This window comes from Semicossyphus pulcher, unplaced genomic scaffold (genome assembly GCF_022749685.1).
Source record: "Semicossyphus pulcher isolate SPU_LCO1_2020_fin unplaced genomic scaffold, fSemPul1.0.p SCAF_17, whole genome shotgun sequence".
NCBI classification, from domain to species: Eukaryota; Metazoa; Chordata; class Actinopteri; order Labriformes; family Labridae; genus Semicossyphus; species Semicossyphus pulcher.
The window spans coordinates 3732932-3752828 of record NW_027211681.1 but is presented as its reverse complement, the minus strand read 5'-3'; the positions used below and the strand labels follow the sequence as shown (position 1 = coordinate 3752828).

Below are 19897 nucleotides of genomic sequence, written 5' to 3'. Positions count from 1 at the left end.
CGTAAGTGTCATGGCAGCATCTATTTTGCAATTTACACCAGCCGCGACTATACTACACTGTCATTTTATCAGAGGTTTCATGTCAGGATGGTTGGCACAATCATTTACAGTTTGTCCCAATTGCTAAAAAACATTTCTTGAAACCTCCACCCATTTTCTCAAAACCTTAAACACAAATCCAAAAATTCAAGCTACATTCACAAAACCCCAGACCTTTCTATCAAAATCAAACCATCACCTCAAAACCAGTTATCCTGTGTTCAAAAGCAAACAATGTGTTCAGATCATACACAGAGCAAGTAAAAATATATTCACCACAGAGCATTCGTTAAACACTACATAAAATAATTAAGGCCACAGCATCCAGGGCATGTACTTAACAGAAAATGTTTATTGTAAATGCATTTAGCAAAAGAATGATCACAGTCAAAGTGATATCTACATTTCACCATAACAAAAACAAAAAAAACCTAAATGAAAAGCACATTACTGCACAAAGTCACTGAGATTCATTCTCCATCATGTCTTTGTGCGTGGTCCGGCCAGAGGACTTCATCCACGTCACAGGAAACCTGTGCAACCGGGGAAAAACCCTTTGGTGTGCCGAACCCAGCCTTGACAAGACTCCACAGTTATATCATCACAGGCCTGTTCCATTGCCTCCAATAAAGTTGCCCTGGTGTAGGGCTGTCGGTCATAGACCTTCCACCGCCACGCAGAGAAAAACTCCTCTGTTGGATTCAGGAAGGGGCTGTAAGGCGGAAGGAAAACCTTTATGAAGCCCTGGTTGTTGGTGAACCACTCGCGTATCAGGACAGCATGGTGAAAGCTCACATTGTCCCAAACTATGACATATACAGTATGAACTGCTTGATGATCCAGCTGCTCACGTGCAGCCATAATATCCTGTAGACCACCCAGAAATGTAAGGAGATGTTCAGTGTTATATGGCCCCAGGTTTGCATGACGGTGGAGAACCCCCCAGTTACTTATGGTACTTATGTTACTCCGCCTCCTTTTCGCCAGATTGAACCCTGCTTCATCTATGAAAATGTATTCATGGGGCCTTTCCATGGAATCCAGTTCAAACACTCTCTGTAAAAAACAGATAAGTAGTTTAGTACAGTACGTGATACAAAAACACAGACTTCTGCAATAGTGCATTTACAGTATATGCACTGATGCTGATTCCATCGAAGTTGACATTGTCTTCAATCACTTTCTGCTGGATTTCACGGAGTCAGATGGCATTATTTTGAAGGACCATGTCAACAATGAGTGCTTCTTGTTGTTGGGAGAAAAAAGCAGTCCTTCCACCCTCATTTGGTCGTCTTTCAATTCTACAAAGGGGAAAATGCACTTATAAACGTATACAGCCAGTAAAAATAGTATTGTAATGAACATTACAGTACTTACAGTATAGTATACTGTATGTCAAATGTTGTACAGCAAGAAACAACTAGAAAATGCAATTTCTGAAGAAATTGCGGTGTGAATGCTGTCTGCTGAATAGCTTACGCTAATCTGCTAATGCTGTGCTTGAATGTTGAATGAATGTAATGTATGAATGTTGTTGAATATGTTGTTGAAGAGCTGACACTAAACTGCTAATGCTGAACTGCTAATGTTGAATGAATATATGAATGAATGAGTCTGGAGGTGAGGAAGATGACTGAGGAGGTAATAAAGGTCAGGTTACAGGTGATGAGAGTCAGTCTGGAGGTGAAGAAGATGACTGAGGACGTAATAAAGGATAGGTTAGAGGTGATGAGAGTCAGTCTGGATGTGAGTAAGATGACTGAGGATGTGAGTAAGATGACTGAGGAGGTGATGAGGATGATGGAGGAGTTTAAAATGGAAGACCAGCCTTGAGAAATGCTTGAGATAGTGTCAAAATGTCTGTCCTGTGTGTATGTGTCAACTAAGCTCCAAATGAACTCAAGTGACCCCTAGCTGAACTCAGCTGTTGCCGTGGTGATGGCTCATGAGGAGAGGCTGTGGGTTAATTTTACTGAGATTTTAGCTGAGATTTTAGCCGAAAACACCCTCTCAATCTTCTGCCATTGTGCCAAGACCGTAAATGCTATCAACACAACATTATAATATGATCATCATGAGGGTTTGATGAAGCTTTCATTCGAATTTTATGTCTCTACTGCCAAACTTGTGGTCAGGGCGGCGACAGAAAGAAGGGCTTCCATTTGGAGTTCTCCAGAAATGTTTAACACTAGAGCAGATGGGGCAGTTGGGCAACTTTCTGTGACATTGAGGCATCTAGTGGCAAAAGCGTACATTTTTTGGCTTTGGGCCGCCATTTATCACAAGCAGCACAAGATTACCTACGATTTGATGTATTTTTTATGTTTGTGGAGGGAACATTCTGTGCGCTGTTGTAATTTGTTTGGGAAAGTTCTGAGGTGATTTTTCACAGCATCCCCCCTCTGGCGATGACATCACCCACTCTAATGCTGGGCATTTTTCACTCGTTTTGTGAAAACTTTAGGTGCTTTGAAAGGTTCCTGTGAAGAAAGTATGAATGCTATGAAAAAATGAAAATGAATCATGATGAAAGCTGAAAGATGTGTGAATATTTTAAAAGTGGAAAGGGATTTCTAAGTTAATGTATGAATGAGTTATGGAGGGTTGAATTTAGTGTTAATTTTTGAGAGTTTGAATATTTTTCCCATTCATACCAGATGGGAATTTTTTTGGGAAAAGCTGGAATAACTCGGAAGTTTTGAATGGTATGAATACCAAAAGTCATAGCGCGCCGAGTCAGAATGAGACGCACGTAATGATGTTCAAACGGTTTGAATCGGATGAAATTTGTGGAAGGAGTAGCGAACCGAAAAACGCAGCGGAATATTAATAAGAAATATAAAGTAGAAGAACATATGCTGTGAATGCCTTCAGCATTCACACCAATTACCTGTTCTCTTCTCTGAATGTCCTGATGATGCTGGCCACAGAGAATCTGCTCAAATTGGGTTGTACTCTTTGTCCTGCTTCCCTCATTGTCATCCCATGCACAATGACATGGTGTACAATAGTTGCACGAATTTCATCAGTAATGACTGTTCTTGGTCTTCCTCGGCCTCTTCCTTGTCCCCTTCCTCCTCGTCCACCACCTCTCATACAAACTCCTCTGCCTCTCTGTATGTTTCTGTCCATTGTTGGATGCACATGGGCCACCTGTGCACTCTGAACTGACTTTTATCCTGCCTAATTGGTTTGATCACATCATTAGAAACATGTGTGTTAAATTTTGAGTTGTTGTGTGTAAACGATGACAGCTGTTTTGGATATGTGTTCACATTTTGCTGCCAGTGTTTACAATTTTGCAACACAAGTGTATCACAGTGTAAAATGTGTTTAGTGACTGAGAATGTGTTTAGAGTTTTGCAAAAAGAGTGGATGAGATTTGCAAATGGTGTCTAACTACCTGAACTAGGGATGCATGATATTATCTGCACGTAATCAGTATCGGCCGATATTGGCGTAAAAATGAACTATCAGATATAATAGCCGATATAATTAACCGATAAAATAATGGGCTGCTGCACACTTGGTTAAATGCCCCGGCGCGAAGAAGACCTGCGTGGTGCAGCGTGATGACGTCACGTGTGTCTACCTGCAGCATGAGAGAGTTAGAAGCCAAAATGTCCGTGGTGTGAAAGTTTTTCAAAGGGTCCGAAATAGATAGCAAATCTGCTATTAGCAATGACTGCTCAGCTTCGGTGATGCGAGGAGGAGCCAAGGCAAAGTCTTTCAACACTACAAACTTGATTAACCACCTCAAGACCCGTCACCCCGACCGTTGTAACAAATGTGATAAGAGTATCACCATTATACTGTACGCTAATTCCAATACAGAAGAGAGTTGATGATCTCTGCAATTAGGTGTGCAGGAAAAAAATATCGGTATCGGTAATCGGCTAAATGAGTTGTAAAATATCGGCATATCGGATATCGGCAAAAAATCCAATATCGTGCATCCCTAACCTGAACGTGTTGAAGGTTTTGCCAAAAGAGTGGTTGATTCGACAAATGGGTTTAGGCCACTGAGCATTTGGTTTAGAGAATGGGGTTTAGTGTTTTAGCAATTGTGAAAACTGTTCTTGTGCATAAATTCTGTGTTTATGTATGATGCAAAAGTCAAATGAGAATGAATTAATAGGATTGCTATACTCAGATGTTAAGGAAATGTACATATGTACATATTCAAACTAATCTTACCTGCTTATCCCGCCTATCAATAACTTCAATAGGAAACTGAAATCGAAGTTGGCCAAAATTGAAAGATCACATCTTTTAACACGGCTTCCTTGGTTGTGGGCATGTATTTACATAGCAGTCAATAGCTTTCTATGCTTCACTGACGGGAGAAATAGACTTGATGCGTAAAACAAACGCAGCAGAAAATTACTCGCGTATTACGCCCATCTGTCGTGTCCCGGCACACGTGTGTCAAAATTACGCCTCATAATTACCGGGGAATCTACACAGGCAACGTATTTAACAGTATGATATCATACCAACATCAAACACAAGTTTAACACTACAATTTCTCAAGAAACAAATTTTATTGGGGACCCATTCAATTTCCAAGGGACCCACCAAAATCACCACCCGTGTGTTTGAGGTACTCACTACATTGAAAACCTATCAACATCACTAGACTGTAGCAGTCAGGGACCGAACCACCAACCTTCCAATGAAGAGACTATCGGCCACTAATATAATCCAATAAAACCATTCAAACCAATGGATCTCACTCAATCGTACTGGTAGTAACATTCATAATTTACCAGCTGAATAACACACCCTTAAAATGCACCCCTTTTGTTTGTTTAATCTTTGTGTTTGTTTCATTCTTTATTGTTCCACTCTCTGTGGGTTACTCCACTAAGCTAAACATTATACAATTGTATAAACTTTGTACTCTTTCTTGAACTTATTAAAGTTTTTCACACAGTAATCAGACAGTAACAACTTGCCTTTTTAGATAATCTGTACAAGAAACAGACGATGACATTAGGATTGTGATATTTTTAATGGGGACAACATTTTCACTTTTGCAGCTCTTATATCTCATAGCAGTGAAAGTTTTACAAAGTCAGAATAATGAAAAATAACAATTTGAAAATAACATATTTTCCATGAGTTGTATTATTGCTGACATCCAAAGAGTTCATACTGCTGGACCAGGTCCTCCATGCCCAAACAGGTGGGTCTGTGTTCTTCCATTTGACATTCAGCTTCTGTGGGCCAGTACTCGATCCAGGTTCTCTCTCCAAGAACATACTGGTATCCATTGCTGTTTTAAATGAAACATTATCTATTAATATTGCTTGAGATAAAGTCCTATAGATGGTCATATGGATTAAACTGGATAAAATTTTGACTGCTTAGTTTTTACCATTTACAGTAAAGGAAATTGATTTAAAAAATAGTTGTTGTAGTTTAAATATTAAGATAGACACAACCCTTTCATGAATCACCACCTTTAGCTGGTGGAGGGGTTTGCGTGTCCCTATGAACCTGGGAGCTGTGTTGTCCGGGTTACTAGCCCCTGGTAGGGTCTCCCAAGGCAAACTGGTCCCAGGGGAGGGACCAGACTAAGGGCGGTTCAGAAAAACCCTTATGAAGAGGCAAACATGTATGACAGCTACCTCGCCCGGATCAGGGAGACTGGGGCCACCCCTTGGAGCCAGACCTGGGGGGATGCTCCATGCTGAGCATCTGGTGGCCAGGCTTTTGCCCATGGGGCCCAGCCAGGCTCAGCCCGAACAAGTGACATGGAGCCGCCGCCTTGTGGGCCCAACACTTGCAGGGATAGGCATAGGGGTCGGTTGCGTTGCAAACCGGGCGTCAGGCAAAGACGGGGGCCTTGGTGTTCTGATCCCGAGCAGTGTAGACTGGTTTTTAGTCCATGGAATGTCACCTCTCTGGCGGGGAAGGAACCGGAGCTGGTGGAGCATTACCAGCTAAATATACTTGGCTCATGTCCATAGACAGCTCCAGTTCTGGAACCAATCTCCTGGAGAGGGTCTGGACTCTCTTCTTTTCTGGAGTTGCCTAGGGTGAGACGCGCCGGGTGGGTGTGAGGATACTCACAAGCTCCCGGCTTAGCGCCACTGTGTTGGAGTTTTCCTCAGTGAACGAGATGGTTGTCTCTCTGCGACTGCAAGTGGCGGAGAGAAAGGCTCTGACTGTGGTTTGTGCCTATGCACCAAACAGCAATTCAGAGTATGCAGCATTCTTGGAGTAAACTCCCACCTCCAGAAGAATTTCTCTTGCATCCCAGGGGAGGATGGGAACATGGATTCCAAGTGGACCATGTTCAAAGCCTCCATTGTGGAATTTTTCAGTTTGGGGACCTCAGAATTTCATCTCTGCTTTTTGCAAATGATGTTGTCCTGTTGTCCTGACCTCCAGCAGGCATTGGGACAATTTGTAGCCGAGTGTGAGACGGTTGGGATGAGAGTCAGCACCTCCAAGTCTGAGGGCAGGGTTCTCTACTGCAAATGGTGGATTGCCCCCTCCAGGTGGGGAGTGAGTCTCTGCCTCAAGTGGAAGAGTATAAGTATCTTGGTGTCTTGTTCATGAATGAGGGTAAAATGGATCGTGAGATTGACAGGCAGATTGGTGCAGCAGTAGCAGTAATGCAGGGTTTGTACCTGACCATTGTTGTGAAGAGGGAGCTGAGCCTGAAAGCAAAGCTGTCAATTTACCAGTCAATCTACGTTCAAACCCTTACCTATGGTCATGAGCTTTGGGTATGAATGAGATCGCGGATACAAGCAGCCGAAATGAGTTTCCTTTGGAGGGTGTCTAGGCTCAGCCTTAGAGATAGGGTAAGAAGCTTGGAAATCTGGGGGAATCTCGGAGTAGAACTGCTACTCCTTCGCATCAAAAGGAGCCAGTTGAGGTGATTCGGGCCTCTAATTAGGATGCCTCCTGGGCGCCTCCCTTTGGTGGTTTTCTGGGCACGTCCAACTGTAAGGAGACCCTGGGGCAGACCCAGAGCTCGCTGGAGGGATTATATATCCCGTCTGCCCTGGGAACGCCTCGGAATCCCCCATGAGGAACTGGAAACTCGAGAGAGGGACACCTGGGTCACCTTGCTTAGTCTGCTGCAACCGCTACCTGAACCCCAGATAAGTGGAAGATAATGGATGGATGGGTGGATGGATGGAGATAGACACAATATTATGAGGGGTTGCACACACTACACACATGCACATGCACAAAAAGAACAAACTTACGCAAGATCTCTGTTATCTCGGAGAATATCTTTGGATGTGCCCATGATCAGGTAGGTTTTGCCGGGTTTCAGACCCAACGACACCCTGCAGCGTTGATAACTGAGGAATGGGCGTAATTTACCCCGAGGACCCACATCAAAGTTTCCTGTATTTCAAATATAGAAGAAGAAAGAGATGGTATTTAAGGATAAAATGTAAACCTAAAGGTGTAGCACAGAACTTTTCTGTTGTTATTCACACCTTCTCACACTGGAATCATGTCTAATCTTATTTGTTAATCCATACCAAAAACAGAATGCAAAAAACACACTTCCTAATTTACCGGGGTGTTATGCACTGTAATACTTAGCTGCTAGTGGTCACTTTTATACTTTTGAACCGACATGTTAGTGGTATTAACCTTTTCATCTAACTCTCTGCAATAAGTAATAAGCACAAAAAATACTAAGTGCCCATAAAATAACACTTTTACCATGTAGGCACCTCAGAAGCTCTCTGGTGAAAAGAAATCGTTAGAAGATAAATTAAAAGTTAGATATCCACCTTCTTTGATGGCTTCCAGTATCCGCATTGTGTAGATGTCGGTGGAAAGATCTTCTGTAAATTGTTCCAGTTGCACTTTGTACACTGAGGACGAGTTGCAGATGGTGAGCTCACTTGCTGATTCTATACATTTCTAACACAAAAGTATAACATTTTTTATTAAAGCCTTAAATGTAGACGGATCATATTTAATTACCAAAATCTATTTTGCTCTCCGCTGTACTCGCACAGGCTTTAGCTGTGCGCTGATAATTGTCGATATTGCCCATCTTCTGCATGCTGCAGTTCTCTGGAAATACACAAAAGGCACAAAGTAAATACACAACCTATGACATGATTGTGTGGATGCCAGTGTGCATCTGGATGTGTTGATGGTTGAAAGCAATTTTTTCTATTTTTGCCATATATATGAGACTGGTCTGCAGTGGTGGTGCAGTGGTTAGCGCTGTTGCCTCAAAGCAAGAAGGTTCCTAGTTTGATTCCGGTTCAGACACAATGGGCCTTTCGGGTACCTCCGGGTACTCCGTCTTCCTCCCACAGTAAAAACACATGCTCGGTAGGTTAATTAGTGTCTCTAAGTGTCCCATAGATGTGAGTGCGAGTATGCGAGTTTATCTGCTAAGAATTTATTTTGGATTGAATGATTGAAGCCTCATTTTCTGTGGATTAAATTACAATATGCTGTTAAGAATATGACCAAAGTGTAAATTAATGTCCTGAAATTCCCAAGCGGAAAAGCGTATTGGACATTTGTGGCCCACTCTATCAAAATCAGTCGGAAGTCGCAACGGCTCATTACGAGATAAACATGGATTTCTGTCAACATATACATTTTTGGTCATTTTGGGGTTTTGTCTGATTTTAAATAAAGTCTTGGCTTTCAGAATATGTAACTCTTATGATCAAAATCAGTTGATAAATATACTTTTGAAGCTTCTAAAGACATGATGACAAGGGGAGAACGCAGCCTCCGCTTTTATCCGCTACTCCTCCTTCCCCCTTACTCAGTGATTCTCAAACTGTGGGGCGGCCCCCCCTGGCCAATTTTGCCAATGGACAAATATATTACAATATATTACAACAAAAATAGCTGACGCGTCAGATACCAACAAGACGACGTCGGCCGACGTTAACACTGATCCAAGAAGTAAAGAAAATATGACAACGCTCATCTTGCTCTTGGATTTACAGCGAATATAGTAGGAGATGAAGAGAGACTTATATGTCTGAAAAGTCTGGCAGCTGCAGCAAAAATCTGTTTGTTACTTTTCTTACTTTGTTGTTATTGTTCTGAAAAAAATTATTGCACATTTTATTATATTTCTATTTAAAAAAGTCTCATGGAGCAATTGAAATAGTCTTTTTTGCATAGCAAATTACTTGAAAAGTGAAAAGATTGGTCATGATCTTGACTTTCTTTCAATAAAAGTTAAACTTGACCCATTTGTGACAATGTTGTTGGGGCAGGGGGCGGGGCCTGGAAATGTTTCTTTCTCCAAAGGGGGGCATGACAGAAAAAGTTTGAGAACCACTGCCCTTACTACAGGTGTCCCTGAAACCATGAATGAATTAAAGTTCATAACACAGCTGGGGCATAACAATGGGAAGTAGGCTATGTTTCCCCAGGAAAAAAATACACACATACACACAAACGAACACATGTGCGCACGCACACATACACACACACACACACACACACACACACACAGTCTTCGGGAACTTCCATTATAGTAGACAAAGAAATAAATCTTTGTCCTCTGCTAGCTGAATTAGCATAATATATCACCTATGATCAATGGATTCCTGTGAACAAGAAATTTCTAGATTATTAAACGGCAGCATTATGAGAGGTTGGCCCAAGAAACAGTTCAGCAGGGAAGAGTTCCCTGCTACACACTTTTCACACCTGAGGAGATGGTCAGAAGACAAGAACAGATGAATGAAATGACCAATGGTAAGTCGACCTAACGTTAGGACTTATCAAAATAATTTTTACTAGATTGAAAGAGTGAGCAAGAGAGAGAGAAACACACGCACACAACTAAACCTGTGGTAACTATCTGCGAGGTGTGTGTGTTTAGCCTGTATGAGTTTGTGGTAGAAGGAGCAGACCTAAAAATAAGGCTCACATACCACCTACAACTTCAAATTGCTCATACACTTAATTTCGATTCAGATTTATCTATCGATATTTGTTTCCTCTGATAAAGAGGTAGCCTAATGAAATTAATTTTTGTCTAAATCATTCTTTAGGTGACTCACGAGCCACACGTGGGACACCTCTGGCCAGATGATCAGTTACTAATAAAATTTAAAACCTGAAGAAATAATAATCCATCCAATAAGAGACATTTTTGCTACAAGAAATACTTTAAACCAAGAGAGCGCTCCTGTGCTGTCAGTAAACATAACAGCATGCATAATAATTGATCATGATCACGATTATTCTCCAGAGAATCAGGAAAACATTCACTGTAGTTATCTACTGCAATGTGCCTATTTAATGTGAGTGTGGGGGGCGTGGTCGTGTGTATGGGCGTGCACGTGGCTCTGGTTGTGCATGTGGTCATGTACATGGCCTTGTGTACATGCAAGCCTGAAAAACATGACCATAATATATTTACAAGTTGGTTTTTTTTACCCAAAACTATCAAGTGTGCACGTGCACATGCGTATGTGCGTGCATTTGTGTGTGAGTGCCTTTGTTTTATGGATGATGTGTTAAGTGACAAAGGGTGTATTGTATAGTATTTGTGTATGTTTTTGTGCAAACATATACATTTGTTTTATAGTTCATGATTCATTTGAATGAATACCTAAAAATGTACTGCAAACTTTAAAGGTATTTTTCTCAAAATCATGACTCGGTGACAGTCATTATCTAAGGAGACTTTTTGCTTAATATTTCGAGTACAAAAAAAATATCATTGGAAAGCAAAGAATCTCCTCTTTTCAACAATGTATAAAACTCAAAATGTGTTTCCGGGTCAAAGTGACTGAAAATGACAGAGCAGATCACATTTGTTTTTTGCTTAGCCCAGAACTCGCGTCTGGAACTTGTTCCCAGTTCACCACTTATCTTACTAAGATAAGTGTAGGTTTATTGAAATGTTGTTACTAAAGTAATTGATTTCCCTGATGTTGGGACGAGATGTCTCGGCAGACCAGAGGATTAATTAAACTTTGGTGATCTCACGTTGATTGCCATGAACTTTGGTTTAAACATTCCTGTTTATTCTAAATATCAGAACCAGTCTGACTTTTATAGAGCCACCATCGTTTTGTTGAGGACCAATATTTCCATTAACAGGCTAACATGTGATGGAGATAAGATGGTGGCAGTTAAAATCATTATCCCTCTGAGTATAAAGGCATAGTTTGTAATACTGATGACTGAACTATATCTCTCAGTACTTGCCTCTACAGATACTAATAAACTCAATTGAACACTTAATTTAAAAAAAATGTAATGCTCTGTCAGACACCATCCTGTTTACCATCAGCACAGATGCATTCGTCACCCCTGCATAGCAGCTGTCCAGCTTTCCTCTCTGGGTGGTAGAATTTCACACAAGGTGTTTCTGCACAAAGACAGAAAGATATAAAAAATATTTCATGGTAATTGCAGTACATTACAATATGTAAATTAAATACAAAATGCAATAACACCTACTTATCCACTCTGACATCTACAGAGAACAAATAAAAAAGGTTAAGGCTGTTTCTAAGTGTCGGCGAGACTCACGTTCATAGTATTCATAAACGGACACAACAGCTGGATGTAAGGCGCCCACTTTAAACTTCTGATGGATCCTAAAAGTGATCTCTTCTGGTTGTCTGTGAGAAACCTATGAAGAGATGGAAGGCCAAGGTGAGACAGCCATAAAGACAGAAGGAACAAGAGAGAGAGGAAAGCGGGTTGGACGAAACAAGGATCTCTTACCTTGTCCAAGTAGATGATGAGTGAGCCTTTTTCCGACAGGAGTGTGTCCATCTCATATTTCGCAATGATGCGGGCACGTCCTGTGGACAACTAAATACACAGAAACACACATGGTCAGACAACTATCTTAACTATAAAATACAGCTACATTCCTCTAACTATAAAGGTTCTTACTAAGTCCAAGTCTTGTGTGTTAGGAGTGAAGCCAGTTAGCAGGCCAATATCCAAGATTGACATGGTTGCATCACGCTCCGTGTGTTTGTACCTGCACAGAAAAGGCCAGAATGATCAAAATATCAGCCTTATTAGACCAAGAAAAAAAATGCATTAAATGTCAAATCAAATATCCTTCAAGATTTCAGATGGTTCTAATAGAATTTAAACTAGTGGAAAAAGGCAATCCAAGTCAGCTCCAATGAATGTTGACGCCTCTAAAAAAGGGGCCTCTAAAAGATTTACTAGGTCTCAAGACAGTGTGAGCGTGATAGATCCCAATGGCACACGTGACAATTAGCATTGTGCTGCCCTTTACAACATGTTTGAGTAAAGTAGAAAAAGGAGAGGAGGGAAGTTCTGAAATCAGAATGTTTTTTCGTTCCACTGGTCAATTGCTGTGCGGCTTCAAAATGCATTACTCTCCATATCTTTGTTAGAAGTCAACATACACATGCAACGTTAGGCAAGGTGCTGCTATTGGTTCTCAGAGCTGTGAGTACAATGCTAAATGCTAGCTGTGCAGCGTTAGCTAGAGCTAAAATATTATGGAACTAGACTCCAGCATCGCTCAACCAAAATTGATCGTCAAGTCTCTTACTAAACCATTGCAAACCGAAAATAGTCAACTATGGTTAACATGAACAACCATGAAGGGCAATGACCCCCTGAGGCCATTAATAGTCAACGTCACAGAAGACACTAATGCTTAGTGCAAACCATGGAGTGTATCAAAAGATGGACGACATGACAGCTTTCCAACAGTCAAGCCAAAACATCTCTATCGCCCCCTGCTGACTGGCTGCAGTATAGGTCATAAAGCCACCTCCTCCATGTTAACAGATGGGACATGAGTCAAACTATAAAATCAAAATACACATCAAATACATTTTGGTCAAACATGGTTTCTGTCATTATAGTTCTTACCATGCTGATTTATGTTCAAGTGTTTGTGAGGAATGAAGTTTTAATTACATATTTGATACTGCAAATAGAGGGTTTAGTATCGTGATTGACAGCTCTGTTGACAACTACGACTTCTGCAGCCAATCTGTTCCTGAGTGGCAGAGTACAGGAGGATCCGCGAGATAAAACAATCACTACAGTCATTAAAACTTGTCATGTGCATAAGCATCTGCTTCTGACCAACACTAGGTCCTGTTCTGCTGTTAAATACACCGACATGGGTGTTTTTGCCATTTTCTTTTCTTTTTTCTGTAAATAAAATGTGTGTTTTGGTATCGAAAGGGGAAGGATGTCATTACCGCGGCTCCACCAGTCGGTAATGTGCAAGATGGCAGCTCCGACTTCAGGAGTATTTTGGCTTCACTTTTGTGCAATGAGAGGAAGTGGACATACATTGCCCATCTTTATATACAGACAATGGTGTAACAAAGTCAAAGAGCTGATAGGATTCAACCCTACCCCTGTCAAATGAGAAACCAATTTCAGAAAGCTTAAATACACACTACTCTATCTAAAGCCATGCAACAGTAGCACTCATCTGTATCACTTCTTGTTTGTACTTACAAGACCTCTATTGTCAGCCTGTATGTCTTCTCTTCTTCATCCATGTTTTCTGCAGCAAGAAAACATTACATAACGTTACTCATCAGAGAAAACTACTAGACAGCAGGGAAAGAGGGAAAGTATAGAAGAAAAATACAGAATAACATAAGATGGCAGATTACCTTCGCGGAGCTGCACTGACATATTAAACTTCTGGCAGTCACTCTCTTTTTCTTTAGGCAGAGCATAAAACAGCGACACCATCTGTCACAATGAGAAAAGAGTTTCTTAGCATGTGATAAGCTAACAGTTAGAACAAGGTAAGAAAGTGTCTTTGGCCTGGTCTGACGTTCAAAAAGGCAACATAAATAAACAACGGATATAACACAGAGACCAAACATTTCTTTTACTTACGGTCACTGTTGCTTCTCCTGTGCCCGTGGCAGTCACTGTCACATTCTCATTTATGTTATTGATCTGTGGGAGTCAAATGTGCACACAAACACAGTCACAGGGATCAGCAGGACAAGCAAACACACAGAAAACAACAGCCACCAGGAGCTTGTGCGCGAGTGTTCTCACATTAGATGTTCTTGTGGCGTAGTGATTGTCCCTGTTGAAGTAGTACTTTGCAGGCGTAAACCTGTGCGGCAACAAGATGTCCACATTCAGATCATACTCTGGTTCTTTGGCATTGGCCCAGTACTCAGCTACAGCCTGGTACACCATTATAGTAGCCTGGAGAGAGAGGGGTGGAGGGGAGTTATAACATCCCAGATATATGAAAAAAAGAGGTATACTGTATATCAAGATGGGGAGAGGGGTCTGTCTTACCTGAGTTGATCCGTAACCTCCGCCCACCTTCTGCTGTTGGTTGAACCATCTGACGAAATGTCTTGCATCTTCAAAGGCCTTTATGAACAGAAGACAAGTAAAAGGTTGAAATTTCCCGTGCTTGACTTTGAATTGTATTTTTGATTTCAATTCAGACAAAATAGTCGTAGAAATATTCAGAATCTGATGAAACCCAAACAAACTTTGATAACATCATGTTTGATATAGAAGTTTCTAGATAAATGATAGTGCTCTGGGAAGTGGTGAGCATAAATGTTGATTGTATTGGTTTACGTAGAGACACATTTTATTCACTTTAGTCTCCAACCCCTCTCTCCTTTAACTGAGGCACCAGACTGTAAATGATGACTTTAAATAGAGAGATGTCTGATTGCTTTATATCAGGGTCTATAAAAAAATGTGTCAGGTGCTCATGGTACATTTGTGTTATGAACAAAGTGCTAGCCCAGGCACTCCAAATATGAAAACAAGAAAAAAATAAAACCTTAAAAGGATTGTAAGGATGGCCTAGTGGTCAAAGGTTTAGGATTTTCCTTGCATTTTGTCAACAACACATTCAAACTGGGCGCATCCTCCTGGGCTCTTCGTCACCAGATGCTCACTCTTACTCTCTCAGCTCTTAGTGAGCTAACACCAACAGCATCACGGTTACCTTTGCGCTAAAAATATTTTTTTTAAAAACAGTGAAAACAAAGGAATGACGGCTCTATACGAGGCTTCAAAGTCTGGGCTCTTGCAGCATTACACGCTCTATGCTTCGCTTCACTTTACACAATTAGACTCCTGCCACAACTCCTGTCACCACTCAACTCCCTCAAGGCCTTCTTCTTCTTCTTCTCTATGGGGTTTTATGGCAGATGAGACGCGTTTAGCGCATTGCTGCCTCACTCTAGTTGGAATAGACAATACTTCTTTATCATCACCTAACTGCCTAAATACTCGAGTACGCACCTCTCCTATGAAGGAAGGCAATGACTTTCCTCTGTTTTTGCTTTTATTTATATTCTCCCCAAACAGAGGTTTTAAGGAGTAAGTTTCCACCCCCAACTTGGCCACTGTCTCCATCAAAATCCTTTCATCTGTATACAATTGGCACTGAAGCATCACATGTTGAACAGTCTCCAACACTCCACATTTTTTCTTACATTTACTATCCTGGTGTTTCCCTACGAACAGCAGACCACTCCCAAAGCCCACAGTGCCCCATTCTTAATCTAGTAACCTTGATATCATCTTTCCTATTTAACTTGACTATACTATGTCTGTTTACCCTTGGTTGTATGGAAAAAACTGCCTACCCTTTACCTCCCTCTTCCACTCTCTGCCACTGTTTAATTGTTCCTTCTCTAATATATACCACCACATTAATTTCTGCCAAAAGTAACCTTATCAATTTCTTTCCGCATTAAAGCAGCTTTGGCCATTATATCTGCTGTCTCATTCCCCTCTATCCCGACATACTCCGGGACCCACAGGAATCCCACCTTGCATCCCTTCTTCTCCAGCCTATATATCTGTATCATGATTTCCCCTACCAGATCTGGCCTAGCCCTAGATCTTCCCCACCTGAGTCCAACCAGAGCAGTAGCTGAGTCTGAACACAGAATTGCATCAACTGGTCCTACTTCTTCCAACCTCCAAAGCGCCCACAAGAGGGCGACAAGCTCAGCTGTAAAGACTGCAACACCATCTGGCAGCCGTCTGCTCTGATAGAACTCAAGCCAGGGAATACTCATTCCAAATCCTGCCCTGCCACTATCTGGATCTTTTGATCTGTCTGTGAAAATCTGTAGATAGGAGCCCCAATTTAGCTTTAGATGTTCACCAACTGCCCTGACTGGATCTAGTGCTTCCTTAGTCTTTATTCTATCCATAATCCTCATATCTACCTCAAGCCACTGAGATCAGCCAACCAGCAGACTGGTGATACAATCTCTAGACTCTTTTTCCCCATCTTCCGTGCCCACTCAGTAATGTTGTTTATCCAACAGCCTCCTTTTGAATTTTTTCCTTTCCCTTGAAATTCCTAATAATCATTTAGCAGATCACTTGCAGATAGAGCAGAGCCATACCATTTAAATTTAATCCCATAATGCAGGCACAATTTAACTCATCGCACCACCAATAATGCTGAAATTGAGGTGGTCCGAAATGCTCCAGAAAATAGTCTCAATGCCCTAGATTGAAATATGTCCAATCTACTTAACGCTGCTGTAGCATATCCCAAACATCCATAATTTATAGCAGACCCGATCATTGCCTGATATATCATCGATACCTTAACTCTCTCTACAGAAGTCCCACACACCAAGAGGACTTGGGTTTCTTACCTTTTTCTTGCCAAACACTACATACTTAGACTTTGCCACTGATATTTTAAACCCCCACCTTCCTGCCCACTGTTCTACCTTACTAAGAGATTGTTGCATTTGGCCCATCACATAGTTCACATTCCTTCCTCTTTTCCAAATTGCCTCAAGTACTTCTGAGCTGCCTTAACCACCTCCCTCACCACATCAGACAGTTTTTTTGCCTGGTTCTTCACTCCCCATAAAGTTTCCACAGTGAAACCGAGAAACTCAGTTTACTTTATGAGCAAATAATCATCTGGTATTGACACCACTTTTGGAGCAGTTCCAGCCCCCTTGGCCTGAACCTCTCCCACCCCATCCATCTTCCTAACTGCCTCTGCATAAGACACTGGACTCCTTAATCTGCTGGACCTTTACTGCCCTTATATACTGCCCACAGCCTCGATATCCAGCAATATGCATGCCCCCACTACTTCCACATTTTGGTTCTGACTCCTTACATTTAGACAGGACAAGATCACCCCAGCACTTTCCACATCTACGCTTACATCGACAAACAGCCGCTATGTGACCATAGTTCTAGTATAGTGACACAGTAAAGCTATCTCTTATCTCTCCACTTGGTCCTGTCTCAAACCGGATTGCCTCTGCTCCTTTAGCCCCCTTTATACCTCTTATCAAGTCCTCCATTGAAATATCCAAAGAAACACCATAAATCGCTCCCTTTGGACCACCCTTCTTACCTGAAACAAACACTTTGAGCCGTCTACCCCCCAAAGACTGCAATTTCATGGCTTTGGCCCGCTGGTCTGAATTCTTACAAAACACCAATAACTTGCCGTCTGCAAGCACTCTAGCAAGACGGATATCCCCCAGCTCTTTCTGCAAGGCATCCGTCAGTTTAAGTGGATTAATTGACCCAAACCCCAACTGTCCCTCCCTGCACTTGATCAATACTTTAAACTCGTCCTGAACTTCCATTTGCTCCTGACTTGGCCCTACTTTCTGCTGTTTAATTGCTGCACGGTTATTATCTCCACTCCCTTTCCCCTAAGATTTCTTTTTTTACTTCTCTTTCTACCATTTTTAATTTCCCAATCCTGGCCATCATCGTCACCCTTCCATTCGGAAGGCATTACTTTGTCTTAATTTCCTTACTATAGATGAATGTAAACTACTACAGCTGACGTATTTCCCCATAGCATCCCACAACTAACCAGCTACCAACTCACCCGCCTCCCTCAAGGCCCTCCAGCTTCCTCTTTTATAAGACTGGGGTGGTACCAAGACTCACAATTGCCAATTAAATATCAATTAATTAAACAGGACAAAAATACACAGTCTGCTTCCCAACAAATATATGTCATGACAAAATCATGTTTACCAAGCGCCTTTGAGGTAAGTTAATATTCAAAAATTCAATTAAAATAGCATTACTTATCTGTTGGCACATAAACACCATGCTCAGACTGGTACAGACTCACCGTCATAGTATTTCTGCATGCACGTGTTCAACTATATTAGAGAGCACAGGGTTGCCCCATGGCAGGGATAGTTAGGATTTTTTGAAGTGGGGTTGTGTGAGGTACTTATCAGTAGTTACTGTACTATGTACAGTAGATAACAGCCAACATGGCACCTGTTAGGAGAAGCTGACCAGAGTTCCTACACAGAAGCTGAGCATCGCTGCAGATGGGGTCAGGAGTACCACATACTTTAGCCACTTTAATGAGTCCTACATATAAACAAACATTTCCTTTAAAGTGTACACTGTATTTTAGTTTTTTGTCACTGCTTCACATTGACGTCAGATAGCCCTTTCCCTCTGCATGTGTCTTACTTAACACAATGGCCAGTATACCTAGGCATTCCCTAAACCCCCCCCTAAGTATTCAAAATCTGGTCAGTTAGAGAAAGTAGTAGTTAGAAATGAGATAAAGAGAACTAAAAGAGAGTACTAGAGGAGTTACGGTGATTCAATCGGTAGACATTGTAACGCTGCTTGGTATAGCTGGAGAGAGCTGGCAGCGGGGCTGGTTAGCCGGGGCTCCAGAATAGCCAGTTAGCTTAAATACTTGACGGACGAGGGAATGGAGAATTCCACAGTTCCACATTCTTCTAGCAAATATCGACCATATAATGCCAGGTCTCAACGGCACTATGTTCTATGTTCAGATGAGCAGAACATGGACATAACCAGCATAACCTGCACCAACTAGTTACTGATGAGAGTCCTCTCTTGTGGATGTCAGTTGAAGTAACATATCAGTACTGAACACAACTTAACGCTAATACATCACAGCAAAAGCAGGAGGAGACAACCCTGTGTGGTACTATTTGGTATTGCAGTAATACTACAACTCTGACTGTTAGAACATACATGATTAAAGCGAATATGGGGTATGAGTAAAAGAATGTCTAAGGTAGGTGTAAGGTGTAAAAAAACAATGGAAAAATGATTAATAAAAGGCTAGTGTATTTTTTTAGAAAGTAGTATTAAAATGTAGAGAATCACAGCAGATCCTGCATTATATCTAGAACATGAGATAAGGAGAGCTCATGTTAAGAAAGAGAGTGTTGTTGCAGTATTTTTCGATGTTGAAAAAGCATAACATGATGTGGAGACAGGGATTAATAGTCAAGGTACATTAAATGGGAATTAAGGGGATAATGTACAAATGGACTCAACGTTTTTTAATGGTCCAAAGATCTCAGTAAGAATAGGAAAGGATTTTACCAAAAGCTATTCAGTGGAGAATGAACTCCTCAAGGGAGTATAGTAAGTCCAGTACTGTTTTCAAAAATGATTAATTAAATGTTTAGCAATATTGATAGGTCTGTGGGGATTTCTCTATTTGCGGATGAAGGTGTTATGTGGGAAAGGGGGCAAAATGTAAAGGTGATAGTAAGGTGTAACACGTAATAGAGAAGGCAGAGGCATGGGCTCTGGACTGGGGTTTTAGGTTTTCAGTTGCCAAAACAAGACTTTACAAAAAAGAAGATAGATAATCAAATCAGTATTAAACTAAATCGAGACATGACAGAAAGTGTAGATTATTTTAAGTATTTGGGAATTTGGTTTGATAAAAAGATTTCTTGGAATACACATAGAAAAAGTAGTGGAAAAATGTAAAAAAAAAAAAAAGTTGATTGAAAGGAAGAGAGTGGGGAGTTGCTCTGAAAACAATTCATACTAGTTTATTTCGATCTGTTCTTGACAATGGAAGCATAGTAAATGAACCAGTGTCGAAAAA

The 19897-nt window shown here is 41.2% G+C and overlaps 1 protein-coding gene across 1 annotated transcript in view; it reads right to left on the bottom strand.

Moving 5' to 3' along the window:
- Positions 1 to 5169: 5169 nt before the first annotated feature.
- Positions 5170 to 19897, bottom strand: part of LOC138594431 (complement C3-like) — a 65174-nt gene continuing 50446 nt past the window's right edge. Inside the window, exons 30-42 of the mRNA XM_069665505.1 lie at positions 14311 to 14388; positions 14059 to 14214; positions 13891 to 13953; positions 13659 to 13740; positions 13498 to 13546; positions 11929 to 12019; positions 11755 to 11844; positions 11557 to 11659; positions 11309 to 11392; positions 8008 to 8100; positions 7812 to 7895; positions 7269 to 7413; positions 5170 to 5317 (exon numbers count right to left, since the gene is read on the bottom strand). Coding sequence (XP_069521606.1) covers positions 5170 to 5317; positions 7269 to 7413; positions 7812 to 7895; positions 8008 to 8100; positions 11309 to 11392; positions 11557 to 11659; positions 11755 to 11844; positions 11929 to 12019; positions 13498 to 13546; positions 13659 to 13740; positions 13891 to 13953; positions 14059 to 14214; positions 14311 to 14388 — 1266 coding nt within the window. The remainder of the gene's footprint in view (positions 5318 to 7268; positions 7414 to 7811; positions 7896 to 8007; positions 8101 to 11308; positions 11393 to 11556; positions 11660 to 11754; positions 11845 to 11928; positions 12020 to 13497; positions 13547 to 13658; positions 13741 to 13890; positions 13954 to 14058; positions 14215 to 14310; positions 14389 to 19897) is intronic.